This window comes from Wolffia australiana, chromosome 9 (genome assembly GCF_029677425.1).
Source record: "Wolffia australiana isolate 7733 chromosome 9, ASM2967742v1".
NCBI lineage: Eukaryota > Viridiplantae > Streptophyta > Magnoliopsida > Alismatales > Araceae > Wolffia > Wolffia australiana.
In genome coordinates, this window is record NC_135843.1 from 2,789,499 (window position 1) to 2,816,068 (window position 26,570).

The window sequence follows — 26,570 nt, forward strand, 5'->3', positions numbered from 1 at the left end:
CTAATGAGGAGGTGGCAGGAGGGGTGGAGGTTGAGGGAGACGGGGCAGCAGGAGACAAAGAAGGAAGCCGAGGCTTGCGACGAGCAAGGATAATACCATAGCGTTTTTCAGGCGGGCAGCGACGGATAGGGAGCGGAGGAATCGAAGAAGGTGCAGCAGAAGGGTCGAGCGCAGGAGCAGATACTGGAGGAGGCTCCACAGGAGGGACTGAGACGGCGGCCGGAGGCGGGTCGGGAGGCACAATTGCTGGAGGAGCAACAGGCGGAGACACGTCGGGCGGGGCCGGTGAAGAGGGACGAGGGACGAGGATGAGGAATTCGAGTGGATCGGAGGGAGATGGGGACGATGAGGGTTCAGGAGAGGAGAAATAGTAGGGAAGCAATTCATCAAACGTGGCATCTTTGGTGACGACGAACCGACGAGAGGGTGGATGATAGCATAAATAGCCTTTTTGGGTGGAAGAATAGCCAACAAACACACACTTGATAGCACGGGGATCCAGTTTATCACGACCAAGTTGGTGGTTGGGCGCATAGCATACACATCCAAATACACGAGGAGTAAGATGAGTTCGGAGAGAGAGAGTTGGAAAGGAATGCTGAAGACGGTCAATGGGAGTGGAGTAGTCAAGCACTCGAGATGGAAGGCGATTAAGAAGATGGATGGCGGTGGAGACGGCTTCCCCCCAAAAATACTTGGGCACATGCATATGGAAGAGAAGGCTTCGAGTCATTTCACAGATGTGACGGAATTTTCTTTCGGCAACGCCATTTTGCTGTGGTGTATAGGGACAAGAAGTTTCATGGATAATGCCTTTGTCTTGGAAGAAGGTGCTTAACGTGGTGTTAACGTAGTCTTTAGCATTGTCGGAGCGGAAGCGACGAATGGATATAGAGAATTGAGTTTGGGTAAGGGAGTAAAATTGAGGAATGACACGAGATATCTCCGATTTGTTCTTCAAGAAATATGCCCACGTGAATCGAGTAGCGTCGTCAATAAAGATGCATAGCCACCGAGAAACGGAAGTACTATGAATAGGAAGGCCCCACACATCGGTGTGAATAAGGGAGAATGGGGTCAAGAATGAGAAGACGCGAGATAGGATACGTGGTACGATGATGTTTGGCAATTCGACAAGCAGTACAAACAAAACGGTCCACAGAATGGCCTTGAAAGAGTTTAGGAAAGAGACGATAAAGAGTAGCAAAGAAGGATGGCCGAGACGCCGATGAAGAAGCCACAAACGCCGTGGGAAGCCGAAGAAACTGCCGCAGCAGCAAAAGCAAGAGAACTCGAACAAGGACGAACAAGATAGAGCCCCTCATGCTCCTCAGCAATGGAAATCGTCCTCCCCGACACCTTATCACGATAAAAACATGAATTAGGAGAGAAGGTAAGGTCTTGTTTCAAGTCGCGAACAAGGCTAGATAGGGAGAGAAGATGATGAGTAAGGCGAGGAACATGAAGAACTTTAGATAGATGCATAGAAGAGGAAAGGGCCACACGACCAATACCCGCCACGATGAGAAGATCGCCGGAGGCTGTTTTAACTTTGGAGGAGCCAGAAACAGGTGCATAAGTTTGAAAGGCTCGAGGATTTGGGGTCATGTGGGCGGTGGCACCGGAATCAAGAAGCCAAGTGGAAGAGGAAAAAGAATGGCCAGGAGGGGATGTAGGTGTGGGAAGACTGGTGGACATACCTGCGTGGGCCAAGGAGCATGAGCCCACGACTGGAGGATCAAGCAAGCGGCGTAGACGCTCCATCTCTTCCGGAGTGAAGCTAGCGGGCGAGGCACTAGTCGGGAGAAGACCGTACAGCATAGGCACTTGACCCGGGGGGGGCACGGACGAGGCGGCTGCAGCAAGGTTGCTCGGTTGTGCGCGTTTCCGTTGAAGCTTGTAGCACGTCTCCTTAGAGTGACCTCGCTTCTTGCAGTAATTGCAAAACAGCGAAGGATCACCCTTTGGAGAATCCTCCGTCCGAGCCGTCGGACCACGTGGCAAAGAGCCGGGTGGTGGAGTCGACGATGGGCGTGCAGACGAAGAGGAATGAGCTACAAGTGCCGAAGCCGAGTTCTGGGCCTGCTGAAAGCGGGATTCTTCAACCCGCACACTGTGGAGCGCATCCTTGAAGGTAGGACCAGTCTCCCGATGAATAAGCTGAGCCCGTACAACTTCATATTCCGGGTTCAGTCCCATAAGAAACTGGAAAACCCGAAGTTGAAGAGTATATTGGCGGTCCACCGAATGGGGGTCGGGCGGCATGTAGTAGTCAATTTCATTCCACAACGAAATGAGCTCCGTACTGTACTCCATGATAGACCGGTCCCCTTGACGCAGGTTAGCGGCCCGATGTACCAATTCGTACAGAGTCGCAATGTTGTGCTTCTTGGAGTGGCTCTCAAGTGCTGCTTCCCAGACCGCCCGAGCCGACTCTAGAGACATGAATTCACCTTTAACACTAGGTGAAATACTGTCCAAGAGCCAACGATGAACTACCCCCTCAACGTCCAGCCAGTCATAATACTTGGGATCGGTCCGGGAAGGTCCGTCTTCTAGAAGATGGCGCATGAGACGCCCTTTTAAAGTTATCTGGACGTACTGGCGCCATTGCAGGAGATTGAATCCAGTAAACATACCATCCGGAGGCATCCGAGGCAAAGAGGATGGTCCAGAGGAGGATGACCAATTCCCGGGCTCAAGAGGCACCGCAGATGCATGTGGCGTAGATACCGGCGTCGAGTCTGGCGTAACAGTAGAGGTCTGGGCTTCAACCGGGTTCGTCATGATGAAAGCAGAGTAGACCACAGTCAGAAGGCGCCGGAACGACGAGAAGCCGGGACTGCAGGCGCTGAGACGTCGGGCGCCGGGACGGTGGGAGCCGGGACGGCACGCTGGGACGCCGGGCGTCGGACGCCGGGCGCTGGACGCTGGGGCGTCGGACGCCGGGGAGCTGGACGGCGGAGCTGGACGGCGGGAGCTGGACGGCGAGCCGGGCGGCGCGAGCCGGGCGGCGCGAGCCGGGCGGCGCGAGCCAGCGGGCAGCGCGAGCGGCACGAGCCGGGAGGGCGCGAGCCGGGAGGGCGCGAGCCGAGGCGGCGCGGGCCGGGACGGCGGGCGCCGGAGCGGAAGACGCTGGGACGGCGGACGTCAGAACGGCGAGCGCCTGGGAGGCCCGGAGCGAGACGGCGAGAGACCGGAGCGCGAGATCAGGCGGTCGTGAGAACCGCCGAAGATCGGAGCGCAAGGTCGAGCCCAGAAAACCCAGATTAGGGTTAGGGTTAGGGCTCTGATACCATGTAAACAAGAAAAGAACAATTCTTGATAGCAAATGAAAGAGATTACAGGGTTTTATAGGAAGCCCTAATTGGCTGACTAGAGAGGGCCCTTAATGGGCTAACAAGAGAGAGAAAATAAAGACATGTAATACTCAGATCAACAATTATTATCTCATTTTCTTAATCTCAGCTTGATTGTGATGTTTTTAAACCTGTACCTTGGGGGAAATTTGCTGTTATCAACTCTTTTCATAAAAAAATGCTGTCTTTAATCATATGGAAAACATATGATAGAGCTTCTTTGTTTGCAAAATCCTTATCGTTTTTTAGTTTATTTTTTGCCGTGAAACATCCGGAAAGCACTTCTCTTTTTAGCCCAAACTTTAGTAGTATATCCTCTTTGAACATTAATCTTTTGGGTGATAGTTTTATAATCCGTCATGCGGGAAAGCATGTGATAGAGCAATTATATGGGATGTCGTTTTGTATCTTTTTTTTTCCGATAAGAATCGTGAACACGGCTCGTCTTTTTTCACCCAGCGATCGTAATCTCAACTTTCCCCAATTTTTATTTTTTGGTCAGGAAATCCGCATGGGAGATGTGGAAGTGATTCGGTCGTTGTTTGAAAGGGCTACCTGCTTAAGCCTCCCGCCGAAGAAAATGAAGGTATTTATCTCCAGATTTTGCTAAGTTTGCCCTAGAAGCATACTTCTATGTCCTTCATTTACCTCCATGATAACCGTACATATCCAAAATATTATTCCATGATAAATTATTTTTCCTTCCACAATTATCTCAGACTTTGCAGTTTATATTCAAGAAATATCTTTTTTTCAAGACATTCCTTGGCCTGTAATCTTAATTTTTTGTGTTTTAATTTCCTCCCTATTCTCCAAGATCTTTTTCTATAATCATCCCCAATAAAAATAAAAAAAGCAAATTTCCCATTGAGCATTTAATCTGCCTTCGCAGTTTTTATTCAAGAAATATCTACAGCCCAAGAAATCCATTCCAATCATTTTGTATGTCGAGGTTTTTCTTACAGTCTTCTGTGATAAAAACCAATAACATTTTCCATGATAAAATTTTAATTTGGTAATTCTTCTTCAAGAATTATCTTTGCCAATCATCTCAATTCTTTCTCCAGGTCTTTCTTGTGTAAACGTCTGTTATAAAAGACAAATAACATTTCCCTAATAGAAATTTAATCTTCCTCTGCAGTTTTTGTTCAAGAAATATCTTCAGTTCGAGAAATCCCAAGACAGTGAAGGGGAGAGGGTGGAGTATGTGAAGAAAAAGGCCCTTGAATATGTGGAAAGCTCCCAAGTATGATGTCATTATATATCTCTTTATCCATCCATTTCTCTCTCTTAAATTATCTTGATTCCTGCGGTCTGGAACCAACGGTAGGGATTCAAATCTGATCTTATCCTGCGGTCCTGATTGCTCCAATTTTGATTCCTATTTATTTTTAATATATTGATCATGTCACTCTTTTTTCCTCATGGAAGCTATTAATTGGCCCTTTTATGATTTGTTGTAGTAGATAATGATCCCATAATAAGCTAATGATCATATGGGCCTTTCACATTGGCCCAATAATCTTATAATTAGTTTTGATTATATCTCTCTATCCATCCATCTCTCTCTCTAAGATTATCTTGAATCCTGCGGTCTGGAACCAACGGTAGGGATTCAAATCTGATCTCATCCTGCGGTCCTGATTGCTCCAATTTTGATTCCGATTTATTTTTAATATATTGATCATGTCACTCTTTTTTCCTCATGGAAGCTATTAATTGGCCCTTTTATGATTTGTTGTAGAAGATAATGGGCCCATAATAAGCAAATGATCATATGGGTCTTTCATTAGTTTTGATTATATCTCTCTATCCATCCATCTCTCTCTCTCTCTCTAAGATTATCTTGAATCCTGCGGTCTGGAACCAACGTCAGGGATTCAAATCTGATCTCATCCTGCGGTCCTGATTGCTCCAATTTTGATTCCGATTTGTTTTTAATATATTGATCATGTCACTCTTTTTTCCTCATGGAAGCTATTAATTGGCCCTTTTATGATTTGTTGTAGTAGATAATGATCCCATAATAAGCTAATGAACATATGGGCCTTTCATATTGGCCCAATAATCTTAAAATTAGTTAATAAAGTATATCTCTCTATCCATCTTTTATCTTGATTCCTGCGGTCTGGAACCAACGGTAGGGATTCAAAGCTGATATTATCCTGCGGTCCTGATTACTCCAATTTTGACATTTATTTCTAATATATGGATTATGCCACTCTTTTTTTTCCATATAAGCTATTTAAGATAATGATCTTCTGGGCCTTACAAATTGACCCACTAATCATATTTTTCTAGACAAGTTCTGGGTCTCTTGAAATATTAATTTTTGCCCAGAACTAATCTTATAACAAGATTTGACTGTGTTCAAATATCTCTTTTCAATATTCTCTGGCTGAAAGCTCTTGGTCATCAACCGACGAGAATGGGCCCACTAAATGTTTGAAATATTTTAAAATAAACCATGATGCAAGTTTAGAATATTCCACACATCCGGAAAATGACATTCCAGCTGTGGTAAAATTGTCTATTCTCACCTTGACTCTTCAGCAGACAGTCTTCTGACGTTTTGTTAAAATATTAAACAAATAAAATATCTTCTTTACCCTGAATCCTTACAAAGGTGGGTGGTGTAAATAATGCCAATGGGAAAAATTAGGGTTTTTTGGAAAAGTTACCAGTGGAAATGGTAGTTCATAGACTAGTTTTTTCTTGTTTTTTGACCCTCTCGGAAACAGTGAGAAAGATTTTTTTTTTGAAATGTATCTTCCAAAAATATGATTTTAATTGAAAAACCGGACTCTTCAAAAATGGTTTTGTAAATAAACTTCCTATATTTGAAAAAGATCAATTATCCCTTTCTGAATGAGAGAAAATAAATAAAAAGCGAAATATTGTAAATTCATTTGTATCTACCCTGGTAAGTTTATTTATAAATCCTATCTCCTTGTCACCTGAATATGATATAATTTCAATTTGGCCCCAACTCAATCCTCGAACTGATTATAAGATTAACCAAATCAGTAATTGTAATATTAGTAAATTATTTCTACAATTATTTAATTAAATACCTAGTTAGGATAGCTACTAAATAGTGTCATTCCCTAACACGCCCATGAGGAAACAGATTATAGTATGTTAAGCTCGAAATCCAATTACCAGACTCTTACTCAATTCATTATTAATTAAAGTTGTCATTATGGTGTGCATTGTATAATCCACTGATTACTACTAAACTCTAATAGTAAATCACACAAATTATCAAATAGCACCTTTGATTGGATTGGGGTAGCAGAATAAATCTTGTCAAATTTATTAATCCAATGATCAAACTCCTCACAGTATACATAACCTATGTAAGATGCATATCAATCTGGTCAATGTAGTCCAAATTCTGTATTAACCTGTTAAATGTCAGCAAATATATCTGAGTGTTTGGTATAGAGGATTACCCTTTTATTTGAATGGAATAATCATCCCCAGAACAAAAACAGTGCAATAAAAATCATCTCCTTTACCAAGTGAATATGGGTTAATTTAACAAAGCAATATTCCTTTAATAAAGAACTCTAGGTACTATGATTTCCGTGATACAAAAGAAAATTTTAATCTACCTTTAGAACAACAATAAAAGCAAACACACATTAAACACTTTTTCCAAAAAAACGTCTACCAATGTAAGAGGTTTTCTGAATAACCATATTTATCTCTCCATTGGAATAGGATATGGGAACAGAGTAAAGAAAACACCCCATGAACAAATAATCTATCTCAAGCAAAGCATCTTATAAATAAATGTTAATTATATAATCTATCTTGAAAGACATAGGCACAAGAAAATACCCTTAAAAAATAGTCTTCTAAACAAATAGTCCGTATTGAGGAATTGATCCCATAAAAAAGCGTCCATTTGCTTATCTACCTTGAAAACAGAGATGAAAGAAAACAGTCGTGAAAAAATAGTATTCTAAACAAACAGTCCATCTTAAGCAAGTGACCCAGAATAAAAATTCATTTTATTATCTATCTTAACAAAAACAAAGATAAAAGAAAATACCCCACGAACACATCTTCCAGAAAGTAGTCCACCCTATCAAGGGATTTAACTTCTACTCAGAACATATTCAATAGAAAATACCCCATGAACACACATCTTGAAAATAGTCAATCTTAGACAGGGCTTTTATAAAAAAGGTTCATTTTTCTCATCTATCTTAATGCACATAGGTAAAACAAAATATCCCATGAACACATCTTCCAGGGCTTCATAATACCTTAAATTTCTCATTCAGCCTTGAATAAAATATCCCATGAACACACATTTCCCTGAAAACACTCCCATCTCTTAGAGATGGCTTTTATTAAAACGGCTACATTTTTCTCATCTACCCTAAAAACGTAGAGACAAAACAAAACAATCCACCACATTTCCCAGAAACAATCCATCTCTTAGAGATGATTTTTTTAAAAAAAGGCTGCATTGTCTCATCTACCCTAAAAACACAGAGACAAAACAAAATACCCCCATCAAAATACCTTCCAGAGCTTTTATCAAAATCTTATTCTCAACTACCATCAAAACATTGAAAATAAAAAGTCCCCATCTTTCCACGGACTTTTCTGAAAAAAAACATAATTTCCTCTGTAGAAGTCCATATTTACACCATTCCCTTCACAAATTTACTGCTATTATAGAAAGAGAGAGAGAAGAGACAAGAGTGAGAAAGATATAGAGAGAATAGAAGAGAGAGAGGAGAGAGAGGAGGAAAAATAGAGAGAGAACAGAAGAGAGAAGAGGAAAGGAAGGGGACCATATCTACAAACTTCCTTCACAAATTTCCATTCTAAAAGACCATACTTACACCATTACCTTCACAAATTTCACTTCTTTCATGGAGAGAGATAGAGAGGAGGGAGAGAGAATGAGACGGATGGAAGGAGGAGAGACAAGAGAGAGAAGAGAGAGAGGAGAGAGAAGGAGAGGGATAGCATGAGAGAGATAGAAGGAGAAGGAGAGAGATAGATAGACAGAAGGAGAGGGATAGCATGAGAGAGATAGAAGGAGAAGGAGAGAGATAGATAGACAGAAGGAGAGAGAAGAGAGAGAAGAGAGAGAAGAGAGAAGGGGAAGAGAGAGAAGGAGAGGGATATCATGAGAGAGATAGAAGAGAGAGAGGAGAGAGATAGATGGACAGGAGAGAGAAGAGAGAGAAGGAGAGGGATAGCATGAGAGAGAGAAGAGAGAGAAGGAGAGAAAGAAAGATAGACAGAAGGAGAGAGAAGAGAGAGAAGGAGAGAAAGAAAGATAGACAGAAGGAGAGAGAAGAGAGAGAAGGAGAGAAAGAAAGATAGACAGAAGGAGAGAGAAGAGAGAGAAGGAGAGAAAGAAAGATAGACAGAAGGAGAGAGAAGATAGATAGACAGAAGGAGAGAGAAGAGAGAGAAGGAGAGGGATAGCAGGAGAGAGATAGGAGTGAGAGAAGGAGAGAGATAGCAGGATAGATGGATAGATAGAAGGAGAGAGACAGAAGAGAGAGATAGATAGATAGATGATAGGAGAGAGATCGAGATAATAGGAGAAAGAGAGAGAGAGAGAAAATCGGAGACAGAGAGAGACAGACAGAAACACACACACACACAGAAACAAGAGAGAGACTATTATCTTCTCCCCCCAACCCTAACCCAGCCGCACCCCCCCCCCCCCCCCTCCCCCACATCAAGAGAGAGAAACCTCCCCCATATATAAACCCCCTCAATCCCCCCCTACCCCCCCTCAAATCCCCCCTTCGTTCCCCTCCAAGCTCCCATCTTTCCCCCATTCTCTCCTCGACCCATCTCCCCTCTCCCCTTCCTCTCCCTACCCATCTCCCCAAAACCCTAATCCCCCTTCTCCTCCTCCTCCATCGCCATCGCCATCTCCTCCATCGGCATCGGCATCGCCTCCATCGCCATAGCCATGGAGCTCGAGCAGCAGCAGCAGCAGGTGGGGCTGCTCTTGGGGGCCGACCCATCCGCCATGGAAGCCCTCGTCCTCCATCTCATGTCCTCCGCCAACGAGCAGCGCTCCCAGGCCGAATCCCTCTTCAACCTCTGCCGCGATCTCCACCCCGAATCCCTCCTCCTGCGCCTCGCCCACTTCCTCCACTCCTCCTCCAACCCCGAAGTCCGCGCCATGTCCGCCGTCCTCCTCCGCAAGCAGCTCTCCTCCTCCTCCGAGCTCTGGCCCCGCCTCTCCCCCTCCGCCCAATCCGACCTCAAATCCCTCCTCCTCTCCTCCGTCCAGCGCGAATCCCTCAAATCCATCTCCAAGAAGCTCTGCGACACCGTCGCCGAGCTCGCCTCCGCCCTCCTCCCCGATGCCGCCTGGCCCGAGTTCCTCCCCTTCATCTTCCAGTGCGTGACCGCCGCCGACTCCCCCCGCATCCAGGAATCCGCCCTCCTCATCTTCTCCCAGCTCGCCCAGTACATCGCCGACCTCCTCGTGCCGCACCTCGCCACGCTCCACGCCGTGTTCATCGCCTGCCTTGCCGCCTCTGTCGCCGACGTGCGAATCGCCGCCCTCGGCGCCGCGATCAACCTCATCCAGTGCCTGCCCTCCGCCGCCGACCGCGACAAGTTCCAGGATCTGCTCCCCGCCATGATGCTGACGCTCACGGAGGCGCTCAATTCCGGGCAGGAGGCCATTGCCCAGGAGGCCTTGGAGCTGCTCATCGAGCTCGCCGGGACCGAGCCCAAGTTCCTCCGCCGGCAGCTCGTCGAGGTCGTCGGCTCGATGCTGCAGATCGCCGAGGCCGAGAGCCTCGAGGAGGGGACCCGGCATCTGGCTGTGGAGTTTGTCATCACGCTCGCCGAGGCGAGGGAGCGGGCGCCGGGGATGATCCGGCGGCTGCCGCAGTTTGTCGGCCGGCTCTTCGCCGTGCTGATCGCGATGCTGCTCGATGTCGAGGACGAGCAGGCCTGGCACAGCGCCGAGACCGAGGACGAGGACGCCGGGGAGACGAGCAATTACAGCATGGGCCAGGAGTGCTTGGATCGGCTCTCGATTGCGCTGGGGGGGAATACGATTGTGCCTGTGGCTTCAGAGGTTTTGCCCGTCTTTCTGGCGGCGCCCGAGTGGCAGAAGCATCATGCTGCTCTGATCACTCTTGCTCAGATTGCAGAGGGTTGCTCCAAGGTGATTCTGCTTTTTTGCTTGTTCTTCACTGGATATTTTTTCTGGTTTTGATTTGATTAATGAAGGAGCTTTTCGGGTTTTAGTTATTACTCTAGGTATTGGTGTTTGAGGAGAAGCGGTTTGTGGAACTTGAAAGTTATTAGAATGTCTGAAAATTGGGGATGAAAATTGGGTTGCTCTAAGATTGTCATCACTTGTTACACTAGTGTTTAATGAATAGCTTGATTTGATTGATGACGAAGCTTTTCGGGTTTTAGTTATTACTCTAGTTATTGGTGTTTGAGGAGAAGCGGTTTGTGGAAGTTGAAAGTTAGTAGAGTGTCTGAAAATTAGGGATGAAAATTGGGTTGTTCAAAGATAATTGTTTTTTTCTTGTTCTTGACTGGGTATACTCTCGGCGGCGTGGGTATTTTTTTTCTGGGTTTGATTTGATTAATGAAAGAGCTTTTCCGGTTTTAATGGTATCTTAGTTATTGGTGTTTGAGGAGGAAAATTATTAGAATGTCTGAAGATGGGGAGGAAAATTGGGTTGCTCAGAGATAATTGTTCTTTCCTAGTTCTTGACTGGGTATCTTCTCGGCGGTGTGGGTATTTTTTCCGGGTTTGATTTGATAAATGAAGGAGCTTTTCAGGTTTTAATTATATATTGGTTATTGGTGTTTGAGGAGGAAAATGATTAGAATGTCTGAAAATGGAGAGGAAAATTGGGTTGCTCAAAGATAATTGTTCTTTTCTTGTTCTTGGCTGGGTATCCTGGCAGTGTGGTTATTTTTTCTGGGTTTGATTTGATAAATGAAGGAGCTTTTTAGGGTTTTAATTTTATCTTGGTTATTGGTGTTTGAGGAGAAGCGGTTTGTGGAACTTGAAAACCATTAGAATGCCTGAAAATGGGGATGCAAATTGGGATGCTCTAAAGTAATTATCACTTGTTACACTAGTTTTTAATGAATAGCTTGCTGTTACTCTCTGGGGTTCTAAAATGGGGTCGCTTTTTAGTTAATTATTTTTCTTTTTGAAAGAAACATCTTAAGATCTTAAAGATGTTAAGATCTTAAAGTATAACATCTTATTTATTTGCTTTTTAGTTAATTATAACTTTAGTTAATTGCTTTTTAGTTAATTATAACATTTTAAAGTATTTTTTGCTTTTGAATGTCTTCCGTTTATTGGGTACTCTCGTGTTCTATTTTACTGTACGGTGTTCTTGGTGAATTCGGCGTTTTATTCATCTCTTTAACCAGTGGTTCATCAATTTATTGATGTTTATGTCTCTTACAATGTGCTCGATCTGTGCAGGTTATGATTAAAAATTTGGAGCAGGTCGTTTCGATGGTGTTAAACTCATTTCAAGACCCTCATCCTCGTGTACGATGGGCAGCTATCAATGCCATTGGGCAGTTGTCAACAGATTTAGGCCCCGATTTGCAGAACCTTTATCATCATCGTGTCTTACCCGCTCTTGCATCAGCCATGGATGATTTCCAAAACCCACGCGTTCAGGTAGGTATCAAAGACTTCGTTTATTCAGAGAAGATCTTGTTTAATTTCGATTCTTTATTCCTCATTATCTCGACTTGGTATTTCACAAACGTGTTTTTTGAAGAACCTGTTCCTGCTCGTAGAGACTTCATAAGTCTTTGAATGCTGATTGCTTTTCTCAGAGGGATTATTTATGCTTGGAGAAAATGTTTCACAAAATAAATTAAAGTTAATTCTGAGTCTTTGTTTTATTTTGTCCTCGATTCTTTTTCATACATGGCTGATGAATAAGTGCGGATTTATGAGGGAATAAAATCTTTCAACATAAAACATTTAAGTTTATTTGTAATCTTTGTTTAATTTTGGCTTTCATTCTTCATTCATCGTCATCTCAACTGGGTGTTCGTCAACTTCTTGTTTGGAAAACGTGTTCAAAGTGGAAATAGTCATGCTCACGGAGAATTCTTTTTTGATGGTGGAGTTTCAAAGTAATGGATAAGTGTGGACTGGGATTCTGAGATGGACTATTATGCTGGAAGAAAAGAGTTTTTTAAAAAAACAAACTTTATTCTGAATCCTTGTTTTGTCTTTACTGTGTCTCCTCGTTCGTCTTTATCTTAATTTTGTGTTCTTCAGAATGCTGTCCAAGAAACAATTTCAAAGTTCAGGTAGGTATCAGAAGCGTTTCCTTTCCAATAATGGAAATTAAGTGGAGGAGATATGCGTGGGTTGGGATTCTCTGATTGATTTTTTGATGCTTGGAGAAAAGACTTCAAGACAACAAATTGAAGTTTATTTTGAAACATTTTTTAGCTTTGATATCGCTTCGTCATTCATCTTTATCTCAACTTTGTGCTCGTAAACATGGTTGTGTAAGAACGTGTTCAAAGAGGAATTATTCATGCTCAGGGGTAACTTCTTTTGATGATGGAGACTTAATATAGTGGTTAAGTGCGGACTGGAATTCGCAGGGGGACTATTTTCCGTGTAGAAAAGGTTTCCGGACAAACAGCCAAAATTTATGCTCCGAATTAGTTAAATTTTCACATTAGTTTTTCACTCATCTTTATGTCAACTTGATGTTCCTAAACATATTTGTCAAAGCGCAAATATTGATGCTCAGAGAGAGTGTCAATGATGGTATTAGTGCGAATTGGGACTCTAATAGGGATTCTTTATGACTGAAGATATGAAATTTGCTGTCCCAGGATGAACAGGTTATCACGATCCAGGAATTGTCATTGTCGTTGGCATTGTTGTCGCAGACAAGTGACAATGGCGATTTCATTGTGATCGTACTGGCATGAACAAATGTCAAGGGATTGTCAGCGTTCTCTCGTCATTTTCATCAATGACGAGAAACTTGTGGTGGCAGAATTTAGTGATTGTGGCAGGCCGGGGACAGCAGCTGACTAGCGCTTGCTTCAGTTGGTGGTTAGGTAATGATGGCCGATGGCCGCTAAGGAAGGATGACGATTTACGCATCCTAATTACGGGTAATGATGATAGGACGATGCCAACTTCATCATTATCATTGTCATCATCATCGAGAACAGCAAAACACCAGTCGCCCTTTTGTGTGGAAGGGTTAGTGATTGTGGTGGGCTTTACCTTTTACACCATTTGCGACAACCCCATGGTGGATTAATGACAGTGAGGGCAAGAATCCATGATCTCCTTTGAGATACCTTTATCTTTTTCTTAGGATGTGACCTCCATTCAATTATCTTTGTTGTCGTTGATAAATGCTTAATGTCTTCGATATTTTTGTGACCATGATCTTTGGAGGAACCTCTGCTATGAAGTTCACTTTTTGACTCAATTTCAAGGGTCCTATCCCGCCATTCAGAAACGTCATTTTCCTGATTTAGCAGAACTTAAACAGCTAACTTGACCTTTTTTTATTCCGTTTTGCCCGCGTTGACTGATGTACGTTTGGTCTCGCTCCATTATTTCAATAGGCGCATGCTGCTTCAGCGGTCTTGAATTTCACTGAGAACTGCTCTCCGGAGATCTTGACTCCATACTTGGACGGGCTTGTTGGCAAATTGCTTGTTCTGCTCCAGGTATCACATCTTCTCGTCAATATCTTTCAAAAACTCTTTTACCGTTCTCTGATTACATTAGTGAAAACTTTTTTAAAATCATTTTTTTGCAGAACGGAAAGCAAATGGTTCAGGAGGCAGCGCTGACTGCATTGGCATCAGTTGCGGATTCCTCTCAGGTAGTTACTCCTACTGACTGTCCTTTTTTTGTTTTTTCTCATAATTGTTTATGAGAGACTATCTTACTTAATTTATCTTTGCACAATCTTTGATCCCTCAGGAGCATTTTCAAAAGTACTATGACGCCGTCATGCCATACCTTAAAAGCATTCTGATGAATGCTACCGATAAGCCAAAGCGAATGCTTCGTGCCAAGTCCATGGAATGTATAAGTTTGGTTGGGATGGCCGTGGGGAAAGAGAAGTTCAGAGATGATGCCAAGCAGGTATCAATCGCATTGGGTCATACCGCAGACTGCACAATTTATCTTCTCTCTGGATTCAAAGACTCGCAGGGCCTAGCCTTAAAAGTCAGTTTAAGGGATAGGGTTTAACTTAAGTGTTTAATGGATAGGGTTTAGGGCTTTGGTTTTTGGTTAACCGGTTGAATATTTTCAGTTAAAATTTTGCGATCAGGGTTAAGGTTTTAAATTTGTGGGGTATGGGCTTAGAGTTTGGGTCTTAGGTTTAATGTTTTCTATTTTGAAGCAATGGGTCTTATTTTTAATGGTTCAGGGTTTGAGCCCAGGTTTAATGTTTTAGGGTTTTAACATTTGAGGGATCAGGGTTAAATTTGTTTAATTCAGAGAATAGGGTCTAGGTTTCTGGTTTGATGATTTAGCCGTTAACACTTAATTCCAATTAAGGCTTTAAGATTAGGGTGTAGGGTTTAAATTTTAATTTTCAAGGTTTAAGGTTTATCGTTCTTGATTAAACATTTTCAACTAGAGGTTTAGTGTTTCGGTTGCGTTGATGAATTAAGTACCAATTTTTTGGCTGCAAATGCTAACACTTGGGGATTATTTTTGCTTCAGGTTATGGACGTCTTGATGACGTTACAAGTATCTCAGTTAGAGACGGATGACCCGACAACTAGTTACATGCTACAAGTATATACAGAATCCTCATTAGATTAATGAACAAAAAACTTCTGGTAATTTTCTTGCATATTGTGATATCTCTCAGGCATGGGCCAGGCTTTGCAAGTGCTTAGGACAGGATTTCCTTCCCTACATGAGCGTTGTCATGCCTCCATTGCTTCAATCTGCACAGCTTAAGCCGGATGTTACTATAACGTCGGCAGACTCAGAGGATGACATAGACGAGTCAGACGACGAAAGGTATGCCGGAAAACCTGTGCCTACTTAATGCTTTTAATTTAATCTCTCTTTCTATCTGTGTCTCTCTCCTCTCTCATTGTACATATACTTATCTTCATTTGTTTTCCCTGTTGCCATCGCCATCATCCTTGTCATTGGCGGTAAACAGGATGTCAGTGACTGCGATGATCTCGTCATAATCATCATTTAATTGCCGCAGACAAAAGACGAGAATGATGATGATTCGGTGTTGTCCTGTCGTCATCATTAGAGATGGCAAACCCTAGATCTCAGTACATATAATCTCACTTTCTTTTAATTATTAAGGACTACCCATAATCATTATCCCAAGCCACATCCAAATGATGAGGCCAGTGATGATTGGGCATTGCCCAGTCATCTTAGACATCAGGGATGGCGAATCCTTAATCCGATTTCATGGAATTCCAGTCCATTGTATATTTCTGTGAAAGTATGAGTGGTATTTCATCATCTGAAACGACAAAACTAGTTCCGATTTTGCCAACTCCTGTGATTTCATGGATGGATGACTGGTATTTCGTGGTGCCCAGATGCTTGTTTAAAATTTGCACGTTATAAATGTTTTTTAACTTGAAGTTCTATTTTTTAATTTATTGCAGCATTGAGACAATCACTCTGGGAGATAAGAGAATAGGAATCAAGACCAGCGTTCTGGAAGAGAAGGCCACGGCATGCAACATGCTTTGCTGCTACGCCGATGAGCTTAAGGAGGGTTTCTACCCGTGGATCGATCAAGTATGTTGTTCTGTGTGAATGCCTTATGACGAGTGTTAATACCCCGTGAAGTTAATTTTTTTTATGATGAATGCAGGTTGCTCCGACTCTAGTGCCCCTTCTAAAGTTCTATTTTCATGAAGACGTTCGGAAAGCTGCTGTTTCTGGTAATCTTTCTTCCTTTTGAAAAAAAAGTGGCTACTTAATGCGAATTTCTAAATACTAATTTTTATAATGGTGTCGATTAGCTATGCCTGAACTGCTGCGTTCGGCTAAGTTAGCTGTTGAAAAGGGACAAGCTCAAGGTCGTGACCAGACTTATGTAAAGCAGCTTTCTGACTACATTATTCCGGCTCTGGTTGAGGCACTGCATAAGGTTGACTTTTTTCTTTTAAGAATATGATTATTGTCTTGCGTATTCTTTTAATGTTGTATGCCACTTACCTTGATGTTTTCCTCTTGTGCACAGGAGCCGGAGACCGAGATATGCATGAGTATGCTGGATGCCCTGAACGAGTGCATGCAGGTCTTTTTCTCTCTTTTTCTTATCTGATCTTTCCCTCTCCTCTTTCTTGTTTTTTGGTGGCCGTGAATCTTCTTTTCATGGGCTTTGATCAAAACCAAATTTTGTTTACTGTTCGACTTCTTTTTCATGTGTTTTTACATCAATGGCAATGCTGAAGCCTCTCTTTCTCTCTTATATCCTATCATTTCTCTCATCTCTCCTATCCTTTGGGCAGGTGAATCTGTTTTCATGGTCGTCCATCTACGCCATTTTTCCTTTATCTCCTTCTTTTTTCTATTGTTTTTACTGGAACGTTAATGCTGAAGATGCTCTCCTCTCTCTCAGGCGTCTTGCGTCTCAACCCTAATTCTCCCTATTCTATCATTGGTGCTTTAAGCTTCTGAGGATTTTCATGGATTTTTCTTAACTCTGTTCCTTGTTAAAAACATTCTGTTTGATCGCGTGGAATAGGATTTCATGAATGGTGATTCTAAAGAGTTTCCTTCTTTTTACTGCTTCCCTTTGCCGTTCAGGTTTCTGGGCTGCTTCTAAGCGAGGCGCAGGTCAAGAGCGTTGTCGATGAGATCAAGCACACGATTACAGCGAGCACGACAAGGAAAAAGGAAAGGGCGGACAGGACCAAGGCTGAGGACTTTGACGCAGAAGAGGGGGAGCTTCTAAGAGAGGAAAACGAGCAGGAAGAAGAAATTTTCGAACAAGTGAGTATTATTATCTTACCAGTTCCCGAAATCCAATATATTTCATTTTATTATTCAGTAGGGTGTGGTGTCACCTCGTATGAGAGTGAGAGGAAGTTCACAACTTGTCGTTCGTTTGCTTCGATGACTGTGATGATTTCATCATTGTCCTACCTCTGCAAATTATTTGACTATGGTGTATACTCGTCATTTGACATAGTCCTCATCATTCATCTGTGACTTGGATGATGATGACAGTTTTGTCCTCGTTTCCCTGGCGGCTAACGAAGATGCTGACTAGTCATCCTCATTGTTTTCTCTTGTAGATGGCAAACTTGTCACCATCGGTGAACCCTATTCAGTTTTTGATCATATCAATCTGATCAGAAGCCTGGCTGATGGATTGATCCATCAGATCTGATCCAATCGTGGACCCCTTCCCCTTGTAGGAGTAGGCGATAGATTGGGTTTTTGATGAGTTAGTCAGATCTGTATGTGGCTGACCACAATTTGGGACAGTCCAATGGTCAAATCTTTCGACTCTTAAGGGTTGGATCGGGTGTCCCTAGATTCTGGAACTGAAGAAGTAAATCACTTATATGAATTTATTTCTCTATTATCCGACTTTTACCAACTGTTCATCATGTGGTAGGTTGGAGAGTGCTTGGGCACCCTAATCAAAACTTTCAAGTCTTCATTTCTGCCCTTCTTTGAGGAGCTCTCCATCTATCTCACTCCTATGTGGGTAAGTTATCTCTCTCTCTCTCTCTCTCTCTCATTTGTATCTCTTTTGCTGTTTTTCCCCCATATTCCAAAACAGGAAAATCATAATTTCATGGGTATTATGTTTCACTGTCATCTCAGGGTAAGGATAAGACGGCCGAGGAGAGGAGGATTGCCATCTGCATTTTTGACGATGTTGCAGAGCAGTGCAGAGAAACAGCCCTGAAGTACGGATTTTCCTTCACAACAGAAAATAAAATAGTATTTCGCGTTTTTCAAATTTATTTATATTCTTCATCTGTGTTTTCTAGATATTATGACACGTATCTGCCATTCTTGCTGGAAGCTTCAAACGACGATAATCCAGATGTCCGGCAGGTTTGTCTACTACTTTTCATTATTTATTACTTTTCAGTAAATACCTTAGGGTTTGCTGGAAGCTCTTGTTACTTTTCCAAATATCTATGTTTAGGATCATAATTTATGATTATGCTTACATTAAAGTGTCATTATTGATTGCATTCACTCTTTCCAAAAAAATGTTGGTTGTATTTATGAATGTTCTACCTTACATGTTGGGAGTGTGCAAGATCAAATTTTTGTGGGTCTGTTCCGCCTTTGTTCAGTTCATTGAAGAAACCGCAGGGTATTTACTAGTCATTCAAATTATATGTCGTGTGGTATTTACTTTCTCTGTCTTTGACTTTCCTAATTGATGCTTGTACGACTATATTTCTTATTTTGTTTGTATCATCTAAAAGTATTGTTACATTAATGTGTCAATATTTTTGTATTTATGAATGGAGTGGCTTATGTGGTATTATGCAGCCTTTCGTAATTTCGTTATATGCAGCAATCATATTTTTTTAGTCTAGTTATATTTGTATTATACATTTACATCGGCACCTGAGAATATATGATTCTACTAATTGATGGTTATCCGGATCTTTTTTCTCTTTTGCCCACACAAAAATCTTCCATGTTGATAATTGATGCGATTATATTATTTAACTCTCAGGCCGCTGTGTATGGAATTGGGGTTTGCGCTGAGTTCGGTGGTTCCGTCTTCAGACCTCTTGTGGGAGGTGGGGTCTAAAATTCATCTTATGAATTTAATGTATTGAGAACCGTGTGAAGGTGGCGTTGATGGCAGTTACATTTTTTTTCTTTTTGGATGCCAGAGGCCCTTTCCAGGCTAAACGCCGTTATAGGTCATCCTAATGCGCTTCATCCGGACAATGTGATGGCCTACGATAACGCAGTTTCTGCTCTGGGCAAGGTCTGCCTGTTCCACCGCGAGACCATTGATGGAGCCCAGGTCATTAACGTTTTTTCATCAACCCCTGTAATTAATCATTTGGAGATATTGTTATTCTGTGTTTGAGAAGCCCTTAATTTTGCTGTTGTGGTAATAACTTTAAATATGCTTATGAAATGTTTGATTGTTTCTAAATAAATTTATAAATTCATTTTATATTATTCTTTGTTCCATTTTGTTTTCCGGTGGATATGTTTTGTTGTTTATTTAAATGAATCTACGATTTATTAATTATTTTCCGTTGATTATTGTTTATTGAAATATTCATTGTCAATTTTTATAAGCTGTTTATTCCCTCTTTTTTTGGTTCAATGTGTGTAATTGTTTATTAATTCAATTAAAGAGTCATTTAGAACTCTCTATTCCACTTTTTGTTATCCGTTGAATATGTTTAGGTGTTGATTTAAATACATTTATTAATCCATACTTATTCTTCATTCCGTTTTTGAAAAATTCTAAATATTTTCTTGTGTGGTAACATAATATTTTCCTTTTTAAAACCTTTTGGTTTTAGGGTGTAAGTTTTGTGTTTCCTTCGATTTGTTTAATTATTAATTTTTAATTCTATACTTGAAACTTTTTGTTTTAAGTCTTTGCTCTTATCCAAAATAAACATATGTATATTGTCAGTGGGTTTTACTGGTGATGTTTACATTTTTATGGCGTGATTATATTATCTGGTCATGAACCATTTCCCATCTTGGAACGGTAGTTTTCTTTTTGAATTGGTTTTTGATTAATTATACCTTCATTTTGTCTTGTTTCAGAAGTTTTCTTAATTGTTTTTTCTGAGTTTTAGGTCCTTCCAGTTTGGCTGAATTGCCTCCCCATCAAGGGCGACCTGATTGAGGCCAAGGTGGTGCATGAGCAGCTGCTCTCGATGGTGGAAAGGTCAGCTAAAACTCAACACCCAAATTTCCATACAAATTATATGCGAGAAAAAAATAGTCTGAAAAGTAATTTAAAATATTCGGGCCAGATCGGACCGAGATCTACTTGGGCCCAACAACCAGAACATCCCCAAGATCGTGTCTATCTTTGCCGAGGTGAGCCGCTGACTTTAGCCAGAATCTTCTCTTCAGCCCTTGACTTTTGGGTTGACATTGAGGGTGATGTGGCAGTTACTCTGCGGAGGGAAGGACCTGGCAACGGAGCAGACGGCTGGGAGAATAGCTAACCTCTTACGTCAGCTGCAGCAGACGCTACCACCCGGCGTGCTGGCGTCGACGTGGTCGTCTCTCCAGCCGCAGCAGCAGCTTGCGTTACAGTCCGTGCTCTCCATCTGAGAACTGGATTGGAATGTGTGTGCTCGAGCGTCAACGAGCAGCGGTGAGTTGGCGGCTCCGTCATTGAATTTGTTAGTATCATATTTACCCATTCTTTGGTCAGTGGAAGCGTTGAGTAAAGAGACTGATCATGCCGGAGCCGGCATGGGGTTTTTGGTGGGAAACAGCAAGAGCGAGTGTGTAAAGCGTCGTTGTCATTTAATTGAGTGCTTGAATGAAATCGTCTGTTTTTATGAAACTATTTTTGAGGAAGAAGTTCAGAGGAGAAAGACAGCAGAAGAAACTTGTCATTGCCAATATTGGATTGCTCTGGGAGGAACTTGTCATCCTGAAGGATCTCATTTAGACCTTCCACTTCTTTCTGGTATGATTTTCTTTCACTGAGAACTTTGGATGATTCTTTCTCTTCCCTGTTTTTTTTTATTCTGTAGGCACCTCTCTTATGACATATAATCTTCACTTTTTTATGTCCTACAAGCCCCATCCCACTATCCATAGAGTTATCAGCACTATCCTATCATTGTCAATATTGGCAATGTTTAGCTACCATTCTTGTCTCTCATCACTAACAGTTTTCATGTCTCTGGCCTCTGTTGCTGTCATCACCCTTTTTGTCAACTTCTTAAAGACTTTGGCCAGGACATCGTTGTTTTTGAGACTGCTTTTTTTAATTGTTATAAGATCTTAGGACAAATGATTACATGGTAAAGGCAAGGGGGGGGGGCTCATTTTGTCACTTCAACTACAACCAATAAAAACTTGTAAATACTGGTGTATGCAACTTTGTCATTTAGCTATAAATATCAGCAAAGTTCCTATCCTACTTTTGAGTCTGTTATTTACATAGCCTTGACCATGTTCATAATGATGGGGGGTTTCCCCTGTCTTTAGCACTTAAGATGCTTGATGACTTGTCATCTTTGTTGATGGTGCCACTCTCATTACACAAAGGCCTTCAGGTTTATACCTAACTCTGATATTTCTGAGTTCAATATTGACATCTATACCATTGTTCAAAATTAGTCTCCCTAAGTATTAAACACTTTTGATGGCATCTTGCCCACGACCATGTGAACACATCTACTAAATTCTTCCTAGATTATGGCATCATCCACTAGAACTCAGGAAAATGGAGTTTCCAAGAGGAAGTTCTGTCATATTAGTGGACCTTCTCTTAGATTTTGGTTCCACACTCTCTGATAGAGCAAATCACTCTAACATATATGACCCTGTTTGCGGTTTGAAAATTGCAGTTGTTAAAAATTTGTATCTGCCTTTGGCATTTTTTGACACTCCATGCGAAATTTGGATTGTCTTCAGGAAAGTTGACAAGAAGATATACTTTTCTTGACTCTAAATGGCTCTTATATGACTCATTCTCTTGAGGTCCTTATGTTGCCTTTGTAAATAAGCAACTCATTCTATATGGATCTTCTGTATCCCGCACTGTACTCAATGAACGTCACTCCATCAATAATAGTAGTACTTGAAGATGTTAAGGTACTGGCAAATTTTTATACTGAACGAAATTAGCCAACAATATCCTCTCGATAATTAACCTCAATCAACACACTGATCGCATCAAGCAAGATATCAATGAACGATTATGTTTCCAGATCCAAGAGTTCAGAAGAGTTTCAAACAGTGGAAAAATGTGATACGGACGGAAAAACCAGATCACGAGTGGTTTAAACTTAACGAAATATTTTAAGGTTTAAACTTGCTCCAGCCGTCTTTAATGTAAATCCTTCTAATGACTTGCGCATGCCAATGAATGCTACTTCTTGCAAATATTAGAGATATGCCCCGATGACTTAATATTGTCGAAATTTGTACAAGGGAACTTTACGAAAACAAAAGTTCATACATAAAGCCCACAAACAATTATTTTGATCCTCAATCGAGCAACATATAGGTTTTATGGGGACTAACCGACTAAGGAATATGTAAAATATTTATCTCAACATTTGAAAAGAAACTAGAAGCTTATTTGGTTCTTTAACATGGTTTATTGGTTTATATACTTAATATTTATATTATTTAATTAAGTGCAAATGTGAGTTATGTGAATTACTAATTGGGTAAGTGTAAATTCAAAATGTTGGAAAATTCAAGAATTTTTTGGAAAAATGTTTCAAAAATTTTAACAAAATTGACCCCACTTTTTGGTTCTTTAACATGGTTTATATAACTAATATTTATACTAGCGAATTAAGTGCAAAGTTGAAATATGTAAATTACCAATTGGGAAAGTGTAAATTTATAGTGTTGGAAAATTCAACAATTTTTTATGAAAATGTTGCAAAAATTTTAACAAAACTATCCCCCACTCTTTGGGGCTTTAACATGGTTTATTTACCTAATATTTATATTATTGAATTCAGTGCAAATTTGAAATATGTAAGTTACTTATTTGGTTGTGTAAATTTTTTATGTTGGAAACTTCAACAATTTTTTAGGAAAGTGATGCAAAAATTTTAACTAAATTGTACCCCACAATTTGGTGCGTTAACATGGTTTATATACATAATATTTATATTATTGAATTAAGTGCAAATTTGAGAGATGTCGATTACTAAGTGGGAAAGTGTAAATTTATAATGTTGGAAAATTCAACATTTTTTTATGAAAGTGTTGCAAAATTTTAAACAAAATTATCCCCCACTCTTTGGTGCTTTAACATGGTTTATTTACCTAATATTTATATCATTGAATTAAGTGCAAATTTGAGATATGTAAATTACTAATTGGGTAAGTGTATATTTGTAATGTTGGAAATAAGTGCAAAGTTGAAATACACCCTTCCCCTGAAATATATAGGAAATTGTTGCAAAGTTTTTAATAAAAGATGCCTTCTGTAATATGTAACTGTCAAAGTACGCCCATCCCTTGAGAATTTCCCAACGGCTCTGTCAGAGGTTTGTGCTTACTTGGTCATCACCTGCATAGCGAAAGATAACAAATAAAAAATGATGATTACCTATAATATGCATAAAATGTAGTCAATGTAGGTGATGTGTACCTCGAGCACATGTGACTACCCCATCTTGTCCATCCTCGCCATCCGAATCCAATTCCACATCAGTGTACCATCGCTTGTCGTCCGCACACAGCCAACACTTCACAGTGATGAGTGTTTCAATGCTTATCGGCGAAAAACGTGATCTCTTGTATGTGACAATAGCGTTGCCCACTGAGAACATGCGCTCAGCAGGAGCGCTTCTTGCACTCAGCAGGAAGCATTTCACCCTTGTGCTGGCCCACCTATATAGTGTGGTGAACACTCCCTCATTATGCATGACCTCTGTTAGATATTGGTTGATGATGGAGCGCATCCTGATGACGCCGAAGAATCATCAGCAGAGCCGTCACCGACGTCATCACCATCACCAGCATCGCCGCCGGTCCGTGTCCAGCCCGACTAGCACGCCAAAGCATCCGTGAAGACGCCCCGGTTTAAGTAACCCGGGTAAAGCACGTGTTTGCACCCGTCATTATCTGTTTTCTTTTATTTTTATTCTCTGTTTTGTGTTCGTCATGAGAAGTATCCTTACTCGTCATGACACGTCCGTGTTGTTTTAATTCCGTATCGTTTTCTTTCTGTTTCGTAGTTTTCTTAATTAAGTTGTAAAATGGGGGGTCCTTATTAGGCCCCTTGTTGGACATTGGTGTAAGGGGCCCATCATGGCCCTATATAAGGCCATGATGAGCCCCACGTTCATTTCAGATCTGGAATTTGCAGTTTGTGGAAGTTATTTCCCGTTCAGATCTCACCAGGAAGGAGGAAGAAGAAGGAGAGGTAGAGGAGAAGAGGGAGAAGAACACCAAGCAAGTATTGCGTGGAGTTTTGTGGTGTTTTTTGCTTGGTGTCAACAAATCTGGGAAGGAGCTGAGAAGACTATGGTAGTGGACGACGAAGTGGAGGAACATCGACACCAAGAAAATATTGAAGGGGGAAGGTGTGGCAATCGTGCGGCAGGGAGAATTTTCCTCCCCCCCTCTTCCCTAATTCAATTCGACTCTCTCTCTCTCTCTCTCTCTCTCTCTCGTCTTTTCCGTGCAACGGTTGAAAGAAGTCGAGTTGGAACAATGACGTTCACCAGACTACGGTAAATTCCTCGTGGCATTATTCCGCCCACGCTTCCAGTTAGATCATCGGTGGAGAATTCAGTGCTTCCAACGCACGGGAATTGTTTAGAACCAGGATTGCTGATCGACCGGTCGGATTAACGGGAATACCTGATTGTCTCAACTCCTGTAAGCCACCAGTACACTGCGACGCCGCTTGACGGGATTCCTCGGGCATTTAGTCGCCCGTGCGATTGCTTGAGTCGGGAGGAAAGGAGAAAGGGGGGGGGATTTGATCAACCAGTCTCACCACCCTCCAAATGGCTGTCGTTTCCCGGGAGGATATCGTTGTTTTCTCGCTCCCAATCGAGAATCGTGTTCTTCCCCCCCCCCAAGTCGTCTATTCGAACGTCCCTGTTGAGCTCTAGGCAAGTGTTCGACTTGCCTATTGCCACATTCTCTGCTCTCATCCCTCAATCGCTCCTGCGCCAGAACGCGAGTTGAGCAACCGTTCTTCTACAACACGTCTCCATCGTACCTGCCCGCACCGCACCTGTGTCATCAACGACATTGACGACGAACGCCACCACCTACGAGGTATGTCGTTTCCCTTGCTCGTCCGTTACATTACTTTCTTCATTATATTTTCAACTGCACTCCACCACGCTGGGTTAGATAAGTGGGAGATAATTATCAAGAAGACTACGAAGTTGAGCGTCTCCAAGGCACGGGCCGAGCCCGTCCGTTACGTGCGAGCCCTACGGACTTATTCAGTTCGGCGTCGTAGTCGCCATTGTCGCTCCGACGTGGGTCAGAAGGTCACTGTTACCGTCACCGATCGTCTGCTTCGGAGCTTGGAGTTCGGCGAATCATCACGAGATGGGACCTACATGTACATTCCCATAGGTTACATCGCATCACGTAGTTACATTCACTTAATGATTTTATCCGTCAGATGACACCATCGACGACGTCTGACATCAGTTGAACTCGTCCCACGCCGACCTCGTTGATGCAGGTGCCGGTTGGACTTTTCTCATAATGTTCTGTAGCCAAGATTCCAACTCTTTACCTTTTGTGTGCCCATATTCAGCGAGCCCACTTGCTCCAAGCCTCGATGAGTCACATGGTAACAAGGACTGTACATATGCGATGGTTGCTTCTTTGACACCCTGACGGAGCATTGACCCTTTTTGGAATGGATCCATCAATGCCGCGCCAGTGATTGCCTCATTCGCCCACAAGACTTCTGCATACTGTGCAAACCTGCGTTGCATCGCTTTACACGCTTGCGCCATGTTGGAACGATCTCCTTCATGCAACCATCGTACGCATGTGAAGAAAGTGCCATCTTCGATTTGTTGGATCACTTCCTCCATGTGTTCTTTGAGGCCGTCTATGAGAAATAGTACATCACATATGGCCGGCGTCACTATCTTGCAAACATGATCAGTGGATACAACGAACCGTCCAAGGATGTGACAAAATTCTTTCACCAACTCCCACTCCTCCTTGGACATCTTTGTCGCCTTCTCCTTCCGGCCAAAAGTCTTCGACAATTCATCAATAACATCTCATTTCTTCACGGCATAACATAACATAAGTTCTGTTCCATCGGGTCAGACAGTCCAAGACAACCATGTTACAGTCCTCGACTTCGGGTATCTTCACATGCCTTTGCATACTCCTCTCTGTTGCGTAGAGTTCCGAATACTGTGCAGTAGTGTCCGCACCTTTGTAACTGCATCACCCAAATATAACAGTCAGCGTGCTGCCTCATTGTCGTCACATACTGAGAATATATCTCCAAGTTCTTTGTCCTCGTTGCTATCATTCTG

The 26,570-nt window shown here is 42.0% G+C and overlaps 3 protein-coding genes across 3 annotated transcripts in view; 2 read left to right on the forward strand and 1 right to left on the reverse strand.

The window, feature by feature from the left end:
* The window catches only part of LOC144707445 (RIBOSOMAL RNA PROCESSING 5), a 51,456-nt gene extending 46,672 nt beyond the window's left edge, over positions 1-4,784 (forward strand). The window contains exons 40-41 of the mRNA XM_078580554.1: positions 3,862-3,945; positions 4,501-4,784. Of these exons, the coding sequence (XP_078436680.1) occupies positions 3,862-3,945; positions 4,501-4,611 (195 nt within the window). The 3' untranslated portion in view covers positions 4,612-4,784. The remainder of the gene's footprint in view (positions 1-3,861; positions 3,946-4,500) is intronic.
* On the reverse strand, positions 1,268-2,867 carry LOC144708026 (uncharacterized). Its single transcript, XM_078581320.1, has 2 exons — positions 1,701-2,867; positions 1,268-1,359 (listed from the first exon to the last, which is right to left on the reverse strand). The coding sequence occupies exons 1-2, from the start codon at positions 2,785-2,787 to the stop codon at positions 1,331-1,333; spliced, it is 1,116 nt and encodes a 371-aa protein (XP_078437446.1). The 5' UTR covers positions 2,788-2,867; the 3' UTR covers positions 1,268-1,330.
* Positions 4,785-9,142: 4,358 nt separating the features above from the next.
* On the forward strand, positions 9,143-20,902 carry EMB2734 (ARM repeat superfamily protein). The gene is made up of 20 exons (XM_078581383.1): positions 9,143-10,536; positions 11,833-12,036; positions 13,977-14,081; positions 14,174-14,239; positions 14,341-14,505; positions 15,094-15,168; positions 15,245-15,399; positions 16,020-16,155; positions 16,232-16,301; positions 16,383-16,510; positions 16,604-16,660; positions 17,173-17,358; positions 17,990-18,082; positions 18,202-18,287; positions 18,372-18,438; positions 19,079-19,145; positions 19,242-19,378; positions 20,178-20,269; positions 20,358-20,424; positions 20,500-20,902. Exons 1-20 carry the CDS (start codon positions 9,319-9,321, stop codon positions 20,662-20,664), a joined length of 3,339 nt encoding a protein of 1,112 aa, XP_078437509.1. The 5' UTR covers positions 9,143-9,318; the 3' UTR covers positions 20,665-20,902.
* The last annotated feature ends 5,668 nt before the right edge of the window (positions 20,903-26,570 follow it).